This window comes from Prosopis cineraria, unplaced genomic scaffold (assembly GCF_029017545.1).
Source record: "Prosopis cineraria cultivar Desert tree isolate PC_DT_omini unplaced genomic scaffold, ASM2901754v1 PC762, whole genome shotgun sequence".
In the NCBI taxonomy this organism is placed as follows: domain Eukaryota; kingdom Viridiplantae; phylum Streptophyta; class Magnoliopsida; order Fabales; family Fabaceae; genus Prosopis; species Prosopis cineraria.
The window spans coordinates 30,832-42,368 of record NW_026556087.1 but is presented as its reverse complement, the minus strand read 5'-3'; the positions used below and the strand labels follow the sequence as shown (position 1 = coordinate 42,368).

The 11,537-nt window shown below is 36.9% G+C and overlaps 1 protein-coding gene and 1 long non-coding RNA gene across 2 annotated transcripts; one reads left to right on the top strand and one right to left on the bottom strand.

The window, feature by feature from the left end:
* Nucleotides 1-163: 163 nt before the first annotated feature.
* LOC129298283 (uncharacterized) lies at nucleotides 164-1,424 on the top strand. The gene is made up of 3 exons (XR_008590325.1): nucleotides 164-220; nucleotides 801-860; nucleotides 988-1,424. It is a non-coding gene; the product is annotated as an uncharacterized LOC129298283 (long non-coding RNA).
* Nucleotides 1,425-2,285: 861 nt separating this feature from the next.
* Nucleotides 2,286-11,143, bottom strand: LOC129298286 (uncharacterized). Its single transcript, XM_054936686.1, is given in 23 exon segments — nucleotides 2,286-2,606; nucleotides 2,608-2,735; nucleotides 2,738-2,784; nucleotides 2,914-3,070; nucleotides 3,168-3,374; nucleotides 4,611-4,897; nucleotides 5,037-5,606; nucleotides 5,609-6,401; nucleotides 6,505-6,662; nucleotides 6,762-6,847; nucleotides 7,185-7,252; nucleotides 7,775-7,818; nucleotides 7,947-8,022; nucleotides 8,481-8,560; nucleotides 8,642-8,735; nucleotides 8,829-8,999; nucleotides 9,244-9,306; nucleotides 9,383-9,449; nucleotides 9,787-9,875; nucleotides 10,095-10,149; nucleotides 10,253-10,362; nucleotides 10,619-10,707; nucleotides 10,808-11,143. Coding segments are annotated over 23 exon segments (3,651 nt in total). The 5' UTR covers nucleotides 10,920-11,143; the 3' UTR covers nucleotides 2,286-2,506.
* Between the last annotated feature and the right edge of the window lie 394 nt (nucleotides 11,144-11,537).

The window sequence follows — 11,537 nt, the reverse complement described above, 5'->3', positions numbered from 1 at the left end:
TGTATAATTTCTTTCCATGGAACTATTTTTATGTTGTACTTGCTCGTGATGGATAATTACATCACTTCTAACCGTTTCCCCCCTTGGTTGGCAAGCTTTTAGCTTCAAGCTTTACTGGAATTTTATATGAAGGTACTTCCTCCATTTTGTGTATCAGGGAACAGGGAAGGGAAGATTTTTGTTTGGGATTGCAGTCAAGCCCTCCTGTTCTTGTTGCGAGGTTTGTTTCAATTCATTCAATTGGCTTAATTACTGAATCTTATTATAGATTACTCCTTCCGCTCCAAAATGTAAACAATTTTTAAGAAAAATTCACATACCAATAAAGTCCTTATTCTCATAAAAATATATATTGTTTTCTTTTTTTACCCTTAATTTCAATTACTAATGCATTTCATGACAAGTGAAAGATAACTTTACACAAAAATTTAGGTTAATAAATACAATGAGTAAAATGAAAAAAAAAAATTACATGTATTAAGTTGTATGTATTTTGAATCAAGATTAGAAAAGGAAATGCTTACATTTTGGATCAGAGGGAGTATATTTGAATTGGAAAGTAGAACCTTTATAGAAGTGGTCAATGGTTAGAATCTTTTTACACATCACCGTCTAAAATTAAGTTTCAACACGAGTTGTGAGACGATGCTTTTTGCACAAGCCAAAACGACTTTCAAATGAGGGGACGTGTGATCATAATAAAACCGTTCACAGGCCTTACTTAACAGTTTAAGTTTTAAATTGCCTTCTTCCTTGATAAATCTTCTTAACAAAATTTATTTTGTTTCACTTCCTTTTAGGTTGTCTCATGCTCAATCAAAATCGCCTATTAGACAAACTGCTATGTCTTATGACGGAAGGTAAACTTTCACACACACGCACATTGACACGATTTTTGTTCAATATTCGTTGACAGACACCCACATACTCAAAATTTTGGTTCGATAGTTCCATTTTTAATCGAAAAGCCATCCTGTTATGCTGTAGCACTATTTTGAGCTGCTGTGAGGACGGGACCATATGGCGTTGGGATGCTGTTACGAATTCCATAACCTAGCTGGTTTTTATGCGATTCGATCTTGTGAGCTCCGAAAGAGCTCCAATTTGAAGATTTGTTATAACTAGTCATCGACAAGAGGAACATGGTTTACTTTTGCATAGATTAATGCTTGTTTAGTTTTATGTCAGATTGCAAAACTGATTGAGTTTATGGTGTAACCTAACCTGTGACTTGAGTGATATCAGGATAGAGTCAGATGGTTACCGGGATGTTGGCATCATGTTAAACATGTCTCTACATACCTCCTTGTTAATATTGATCACCAATGGATGGAGCAGCAGATTGCATATGGAAAAATTGAATCAATGTATTTTGCCGTTATGTTTGGACCTTAATTATTTCAAATCTCAATCATCCTTTTTAAGTCTTGTCCTTTACTCCTCCTGTCCCATCTTTTTCTTCTTTTGTCTTTGCCTCATTCTCTCTGTTAAATTGTTACACAAGTTTCTTCTTATTGGATGTAATCTTGTTCGTAGCACAATTAAGTATTAAATATGAGTATCTCTTGGTGAAAATTCAAACTTTAATTCTTCAAGTTGAGAGACTAATTCTTTTAGTTAGATTCAAATCTCGTTAAGTGTTTGAGGGGTATTTTTAATCATGCTATTATAGCATGAGAAATATTGAGGAGTACCTTTCAGTTAGATTTCAATTTTGAAGAGAAATATTTTTGTGACAGTGAAAGGAGAGAAATATTGTTGACTTGCATTGATGTAGAAAATATAGGGAGTTCCAAATCATTAAAGTGATTCCCATGTAGGATAAAATAGTTCATGATTTTAAAATCATTTTTTCCTCATTTTTGAATTTCTAACAATGAATTTTAAGGCAATAATTTGGAATGTGCTACAAGAAGACTTCTCTTTTATAGGAACACCTGTTTGGTGTAAAAATGAGATATATATCTATTACACAACAACAACAACAACAACCACCATGTGTTCTTTCTTTCCTTCTTTTCTTTTCCGCCCGGGAGGGGGGCACGGGGAGGGGCAGCTTTAACCATGATGCGTTCTAAATAATCTTTAATGAGGTCATAGCGCCCTCCATAAAAAATCCCTAGCTGCTATTTTTGTCCGAAACAAATATTTCCTCTATTTGGTTTCAAGATTTGACGGTTACATCATGAGAAGTAGAACACTTCAAATTTAGGACAACGTTGTTGTGTGGCCTTCGCCCCGAATATTGTCACAAGATTAAAATCTCATTGTGACTGCTCATGACAAAAAATCTAGAATGTTATGTAATTCGACAGTGCCAAAATAAAAGGGAACAACAGTCCAAAACTTAATATCACAAATTCCTCCATCCTACGATGCTTAGTTAACAAAATTTTTATGTTACACTGATGACGAACTTAATCTCAGCCTAACTTGCACAACACTCAGCATGGACTCGTATGCTATATACAAAAGAATTATAACCTATGAAAATGGAATGATTGTCCTAAAGTTGATTCCGCAACTGCACCAATAGATTCTGCATAGTCTCAATCTTTTGACGGACTTCGTTCACAACAAGAAGGTGCTGAGTGGAAGTCTCTGAAAGCTTCAGCAATTAAAGCATTAAGTTTCGCCTGTGAATCCATGACTGCTTCCTCCAGCAAATTTAATGTTCGTTTCTTTGATCTGTGTGGACTTTCACCGATGAGGGTTGATGGAGATTGGGCGCTACCATCTCTCTGGAGCTTTCACGAGAGAAAATCTTGTCAATGCCTTCAGTTCCTGCAAGTCATCACATTAAAGATGGACAGAAGAAACAAGCCAAAGTGAAACAAAATGTTCATCGGAACTTAGAGAGTAAGAATTTGTTCCTAAAAAACAATAATTATATATTAATGTTTGACAGCATACCTAGGTTGCTTAATTGATCCATTGCAGACTGGCCAACAGAACCTTCCAACTTAAGGAGCCGTAGAATCCCAGCTGTTATCCGGCCCATTGAGTCAATTTCAGATTTGCACAGAAAAGCAAGGTGCTGAAACTCATCCTTCGTTACGACCACCTCAATCTGCATTACAAATTCTTTATCAAACAAAATCTCAATTGGGGGCACAAAAAAACAGGGACACAGTGGCCATGTACTTGAAATATCACAATCCTATTACCGGTTGGTGAACAGAGAATTTTACGTTTTCCACTTTCCAGTTAGTCATTTCATCATCAACATTGTCCTCACATAGTACCAAGCGAACTTCAAGACCAGCTCCCCCAACTGTGTCGGAGGGCTGTTTAATCCCATTGGCAATTAACATGGACGAGGGAATGTCCTTTCTTGTATGGGGCTTGAAGATCTCCAGTCCTTGAACTCTAACCTGCAAGCTCAGTCACAATAAGCACACGGTTGGACCAAGTATGCCTTAATGACAAAAATGAATTTAAAAAAGAAGCTTAAATCAATCAACAGTAAGGCAAAAGTATGTCACCAGAATAACCCATATTTACTTTCCGTTGCCTAGCATAAGATGCAGTGTTTTGTTCAATATACATTTTTGTTATAATTAGTAATTTGATCAGTCCTAAATCTTCATATAATCTTTTTGGGATGAAATGATTCTAGGGATTGAGATTGTATCGGAGCTTTTATAACCAAGTGGTCAAGGTTCCTCGCTGCCTTCATTCTCTTAAGAGCATATACATTTGGGTTGAGGTGATACTAGATTAATATGTACAGACATCAGGATATATACATTAACTCAAAAGGGAAGCATTTCAGCCTCATGCTAGGCTGTGGAATGCACAACCAACATGATAGAACACGTTCAAATTAAAATAAAAAAGCTGACCAGACTACAAGAGTAACTTAGACTGATCCTCTTTTATATCTTGCCCAAAGATCCTCATCAAAAGAAGGACATCATAAAACCAAGACAGGTGCTAATCACAAAGGGCAAAACCTATTTGAGGATATGAAATAAATGCTTGACCATTTAATTCTTTCATATTGGACAATGTCTGGCAAAGATGATATAATGTTGCGGTGTATGCAAATCTCACCATATATAATAGCCAACTTGTAAATCCAAGAAAAAGAAAAAGAGATTTCATAATAACTAAAGAGGAAAAAGAAACCGAATGGATTAAGCGGAGCAAGACAGGAGAATTTCAAAGGGGCAAAAAATAAAAAGAAAAAGAACTAAAATAAGACAACATAGAAAACTATTCAACTTCAACCATGTAACCCTATGACATTTTATGAAGAGCTTATGCCACAGTCAGAACAAAAGATGTGGACCTTTTGGCAGAAAGTTTGATACCTCTGACAATGAATTATTTTAGTTCAAGTAATTAGAGAATCAAAATTTATGTGATAGATATAATGATTCTTTTTGTTCTAATTTTAGTAAAACTGTGTGATTATCTTCATTTCATTCAAAAACTGTGTGATTTCCTAATGCTTATCTTCATTTCAATCTTCTAGCTCCTCAATTTTAAGTGTTCAACTTCAACCAATATGAGACACTAAAGTATACTATAATCTAACTTCATTCCTGAAAGCAGTATGGGGAATCCATAACCCCAATCCGGAGCAGAAAGAACTTTTCCCTTACCGTAATCAGCTGTACTGGAAATTGTTGCATTCCTTTCAATTGAGTTTTTCCATTAGAAACATCCTTTGGGCTGCTTTTTGCATGTACTCGTAGACTGTTGAAAGTAGTGTGCCAACACCTCTCCACTCTGCCTACATCTTCATGGCCGGAGAACCACCAACTTTCAGCCATCTCTTGAGCCCCTTCAAGAGCGAATAACCAATCTCTCAATTCTACAGCAACATCCACATCATCTGGCTTCTTCAACTGTAAAAAGTTGGATTCTTTCCCTTCAATAGCACTTCCATCTGGAGAAAACCAAAGTAATAATGAGAAGAAAATTACAAGTAAAAGAAACAAATAAATATTTAATGAAGATGAACAGGGAAAAAAACTATTATGTACCAAGTAAACACAACCAACTACAAATTCAGCAGTGTTTCATACCATCTCCTGAATTATCAATGACCAGAGGTGCTGTCTTAAAGAGTTTTGACAATGGTCCTGATTGTAAGTTCTCTAGTCCTTTGCAAAGTCCCAATCCCGGGCTACCATCAGGTGCAAGTATCCCAAAGCGATGCAGCAGGGCTTCTGTATAATTCATTCCTCCCCCAAGGCGAACACCAGAAATAGAAGCAGAGACATTCAAGCTATGAGACTCCATGTCTTGTTCATTTAATGGAATGACATGCTCCATGCGTATATCCAGAAAAGGAAATGAGAGAGAATTTCCATTTGATAGATTGTTCCTATTGTTATTAATCCAAAATACAGCTCTTAATTGAGGATATCCGTTACCACTCATTGGGGGAATACTCTCAACAAAATTCAAAATTGAGCCGTTTTCATGTGCCAGGTGAGGTTCGGCATCTGCACAATCGATCTTAACACTCTGCCAACGTAAAGCAGATGAAACAACAACAGCACCACCAAGGGTTCTATGAGTGGCACTAATGAACAGATCATCTCCAACAAACTGCACAAGAGGCATTTCCTCAACATTCATTAAAGAAGACCCAGAAATCGAAGTTGGAGGTCTTTCACTGCTAAACTTACAGCAGTATCACTGGGAACCTTGTCCATAAACTTTCTACTAGAAGATTTGTCAGTAAGCTTTCTACTAGAATATTTCTCCCTGGCATCCATCAGTCGTTTACTTTTCCCAGCTTTTGCAATTTTCTCACCAACGCTCCCAAAATAAGCATAGAGATAAAGAACAAAATATAGCTGTTCAACAGAAGTGTTGGATAAAAATTGTTCACATGCAACTCCAACCCTTACAATACCCCCTGGTGGAGGAACTTCTAACAATGGAGTGCCATCAGCCATTGCCATAGCTACTTCAATGCAAGCATCTTTCAGTTCAACACATCTCCATAATCCTGCACTCCATCCAAGAGAATTCTGAGACCCAGTTTCTCCTTTACATGTTTCAAGAGACAAAGAAAGATGTGATGCTCTAGCAGTCCACTTCTTGATGCTAGCATCAATTGGTTGATCTTCCCAAAGACAGAAACAAGCAGGATCCTTCTCCAGGTTCAGCATTCTTAGTTTCAAAGAGGGTGAATCTGAAAACAAAAGGCTTTCAATATGAAGCCTTGCTCCAGAAAAGAAGCTCGGGACTGAACTCTCCAAGTTGCTTTCAGGAATATTTATTTTGGTCTCGTCCAAAGGAATTGTAAGATCTAGTCCCTTAAGTGTGAAAATGAGAGAATTTACTGAGAAATCTGGCAAAACATCACCAGGATTGACAACAATGCCATCAGCTAAGAAAGAAAAAATCCTCAAGCAGGATTCTTCTTGGAGATGAATCTGAAAAGTATAAAAAGATCATCATTCATCAGAGAAAATAATTGAAAACAATAATTTAAAATAGAGACAATAACAGGCCATTTATTGAGAGAACTTCAAATACCATCAGAGGCTGACAGTGGATAACAGTTTGAGAAGCAAAGGCTGGTGGAAGGGGAGAAGGCTTGATCTGTAGGGAATGAAGGCATATTAGAGGGGTACCTTCAATTAGTTGCCACTTCTGTTCACCTAATGGATATATAGGGGGACAAAAGCTCCTAGCTGCCATAAGAAACGATTGAAAAAACCTTGGTAAAATAAATAATTGTGCAGGCATTGCTAGAATTGAGTCTTCATAAGAATGTGTTAATAACTAAATACCAAATTCTGGCACATGGAGAGCTTCTCTTGTCAAAGTGTGCATTGACGGCTGCACCAAGGTACATGGATGGTTTGAGAAGGTATCCCTGCATTCCAATTTCCAGGAAACAAAAACCACAATTCAGTCATATCGTAACATTTACAATAAACTTCAAAAATTGTATGCTACCATTTGTCAAGTTTGCCATTAAGAAGTATCAAAATAGTCAGTAGGGAATATTACTAATACTTTATAATGAAAGAAATCCATATTTTTTCCCATTCTCCTTGTCCATTTCAATATTTTCAGGTTTGTTGGTTCCTATTTTCCACTATGGCCTACAAACAAATGAACATTTTGACCCATAATCCTTACAATTATTGTTATTCAGACAGGTGCATAAGACGGGTGCCCAAAAAAAAAAAGGTGCATAAAATGCCAACCTCAGAAATAGTCCAGAAATTGTAATACGTGTTAAGTTATAGTCATCATCATCATCAGAAATGCAAGCCTGCAATAAGGGCATCAAAACAAATGACTTCCACTTCTAAAGCAAATTGTTAACTGCGTGGCTCAGAAAAGGAACAAACAACATGGCCATGCATTTAAGCGAAAGGACAGTGCATATCTGTCAATGGTGTCTGACACTTTTATCAGCAAAAGCAGAACACACAAACCCATAACATAAATATCCTATGGAAAGAGCATCTCAATGAAAATTTTAAGTATGATTAAGGAAATAAAATTACCATGTCAATTTTACCTAGAACTTATAAATGTATTACATGAATGACAATCATATTCTTTATCTAATTCTGAATTATTCATCACTTATAGCGATATGTAACTGAACCACATAAGCCCAAATGAGAGAGGGAAGGTTGCCTACTGCATTATCCCAAAAAAAGAAAAAAACCCATTGGCCTTTAAGGGAATAGTAACATGAACAATCACTCAAGAAAAGGAGAACCAGTGAAAGATGATAAGGTGATCTAAAAAAGAACAACATTTGAACTTCATCATGGAAAATTACCCGAGAAAAGAAGAGAGACTGCATCAAAAGCTCAAGCTTGAATTCTGCAAGTAAATATCAATTGTTTGATAAATTTGCTTGATGTGTATGTACATAAATTATAAGCCCTAGTAAATATTGAAGGGCATGTTAAATCAATATTAAGATCAAGCATTCAGGGCTGAAGACAAACCAGTATCTTTAATGCAAAAAAATATGTGGTCCACAACAATAGAGACAAGAGAGCGCCCAGCTGCTTCTGTGGACAGCTGTCAATATCCAATAACAGATAGACTCAGATAAAGCAAGGGATGGAAGGACTTTCCTTTCACACCATAACAAAACAACAATCCCTACTAGGTGAAGTCGGCTACATGAATTGCACAACGCCATTGTACTTTACATTTATCAAGTTTTTAGGAATGTTGTTAACCAAGAGGCCTCAGTCAACAACTTTCGTGACTATTCTCTTTGGCATTTCTCTGCCCCTCTTAACAACGCCCAAAATTATTCATTCTACTCTCCTCACTAGTGCTTCCCGCAGTCTTCTTTTTATAAATCCAAACTATCTTAAACGATTTTCTATCATTTTTCTCTCAATAGATGTTACGTCCACTTTTTCTCATCTATGCTCATTTCGAATTTTATCTTTATGTATCTGCTCATTTTACCCCATAACAAAGTAACAATAATTTGTTTTCTCATAAAAAAAAGGGAAATTCAGAACCTGTTGAGCCTTGAAATCAACATCTCCTCGGTTTAGGCAGACATAAATACCCGTCATAAAGCGGAGAAGAGCACGTAGTCCTGATCATATACAAGGCATTAATCCCATATCACATATACAGCCATGTAAGACACAAAAAGTCCACATGTCCCTTCACTTACCTGGTTCACTTAATGCTGGGCACACAGCTTCAGTAATGTGTAACTGAACCTCAAGCCCAAGTGGACTGTTTAATTCAGTTCTCTGAATTGTAATCTAAAAGGAATAGAATTTCGGAAATATTGTCACACAGAATGCTACAGAATGAAACACAGTGAAAACATCAAATAGAGGAATTGTATGCATTACATATGCCTCTCCAGATATTCCTTCTAGGAATCGCTCGCCTCCAAAAAAAACTCTCTTGGCACCATCATCATCTCTCTGGTTCGCTCCCTCTTGAGAGCGGCCTAAAGTAGAACCCGTGAACATGTCAGGATGTGGCAAAAGATCAATAGACAAAGATTCCCATTCAAGTTTCTGGAGAGAAAAAATGTTGAATTATTATTTAGAAGGAAAGGAAAACTAAAGCAACATGGCATAATCAAAATCAAGAAATATAGTGTATATATTATAGATAATGGTACACAATAGCCTTCTGAAAGGAAAGGAGAGACAGATCACTGGATGTAGAAGAGCAATTTGAAGAAAAGAAAGCCATCTCAGTCCAGTTACACACACGATCACACACAAAAATTCAAACTAATGAAAGGTAGCACAGTACTTTGAATACGTAAATATACTTCTTGTTGCTGGAGAACTCCCTTGCTTCCTTAAGATTTACAACCTGAGATGGGAAATACTCCAATCTTGAGTCAAGTCCAGGAAACAAGTGTAAGCATGAGTCTTGCAAAAATAATTACCTGCCATTCTTCATTTGTGGTATAGAGCAAAAGATTGCATATGGTGATAGATGCCATAGGTGGTGCCCTACAACCAAAGTCAGCAAAGGGGGATGCACATGAGTAAATTTCAGGGCAATTTAGGACCGATCATTCAAGCCAAATAAAAAGTATACATGAATGATTCATCAGGTTAATGCTCAGAGCAATTCCACAAAACAGAAACACCCATATAACTTTGACTCCATCACAAAAGAACGAGTTTAAATAATGACTAAACTTTTACAAAACAGGAAGATGATATTAATTCCAGCCTACTGAGAATTTGAGACCCATAGCAACACTTGACAGTGATAGCGGAAGATAAATAAATTGAAAATTGAAGAAGTTACTCAAATTTTGAATTAGAGGAAAAAGGAGTTTACCAAGTTGATCCCCCTTGGCGGCCAACACCTCCACGAGTTTCAAGTAACAAGTTGACTGTGTGAATCTGTATAGTCATTCCATCTGCAATCTGATGATTGCCCACAGTCAGTTGCAATAAGTGGCATTCAAATTGAAAGTCTCTATATGGACAAGTGATAGGCATGTCCTGGGAGTAACTAAAAACCACAGGATCGTATCAGGCTGAGCGGCAAATAGTGAGCAGATCGCGTGGTGATGCATACAAGCTAAGTAGTAGAAAATCACAAACAATTGCATCAAAATAAGCTAAGAAAAGATAGAGTCAAACCTTATCGGCAAAACCATATCCGCTACCCTTTGTGGAGGCAGTAGATGCCATGGTACTGCACATAACCATATTAAAACAATAAAAATTACTATCCAATGGAAAATGCATCTCCTCGACAATCCTGGAACATCATCATGGCCAAGAAACGGTTTCAATACCATTTTGGACTGGCAGATGCATCGAAATTAGCATTCTCCTCAAGAACCAAATCAAGACGATCAATTTGAACAATGATGGGTTCTATTTGAACGTTGCTCACCGAAGGAAGCTAAAAAAGGTCACGCATGTTAATCAAAACCCAGAAAATCATTGGGAAGACAAATAAAGAAATTATCTTGTAGATATTGGAAATAGAAAATTCATTGCTGAGAAGCAGTAAGAATAAAGCAGCGTTTATGAGCAAAAATAATTATGTTTCACAGAGAACAGAGCCTATCATTTTATCCTCCTGAACCGAATAGTGCACGGAAAAGATATCAAGAAATCCCAGTTGATCATATCGGTCTAGCAAGTTAGTTACTAACCATGATCTCCAATTTCCCCACTTTCGCCGTCACAACATTCAGCGCAGGTGGCAATCCAACACTTGAATGCAAAGCATCCCCGTTTAAATCTGGCGAAAATGCAAGCACAGGCAAACAAAATCAACACCTAACCAACACAGTCCGATCAAGAAAGTGAACCAAATCGAGCATGCCAACAACGAAATTCACCTAGATTCGAGAGCTGCACCGTCCGACCCTGCAACTTGAATTGATCTCTAGAGAAGGATTTGAGCCAGTACTTGAGAGTGTACTCCAACGCTCTCGCCAGTATCGACTCCATAGCCCCCTTCTGTTGAGCTAAACTGGGACAATTCTGGATCCTAACGCCTTGAAAAAGATTAAGGGCAACTGAAGATTACCACCGACAATAACGAAAGATGGAGAGAATGGGGGTATCTAATCTGGCTTGGATCGGAGAATTTGGGTTTATTTAAGCATTTAGATTTGAGTGAGTGCTTCGCAGGTTATCGAAGGAGGTGGCGTTTGCATTGCTGTCCGAAGGTTTCTTCTTTCTTACAGAAAGATAACAGTGGGCGCGAGTTGCGAAGCACGTGACTTGGTTGGGCAGAGGAGAAAAGCGAATGTGCGGCACGTGACTTTTAGCTGAAGAGCAGCGCGTAGCATTGGATCCGAGCCTCTTGTCAGGGAATTTTGAAATTTTAAGGTCCCAGAGTATACAACATGTTATTTCACTTGTACTATTTATAAATTATTTTTATTTTTAAAATATTTTATCAAAATTTAAAAAAAAATTTAATAATTTTATTTAAAAACTTAATAAATTTTTAAATTAATATTTATTAAATATATGTGTGTGTATTAATAATATACTTTTTTTCATTAATATTTTTGTCAAGTGCAAACTGATATGCTTTCACTACTGAGGGAAAGAAAAAGA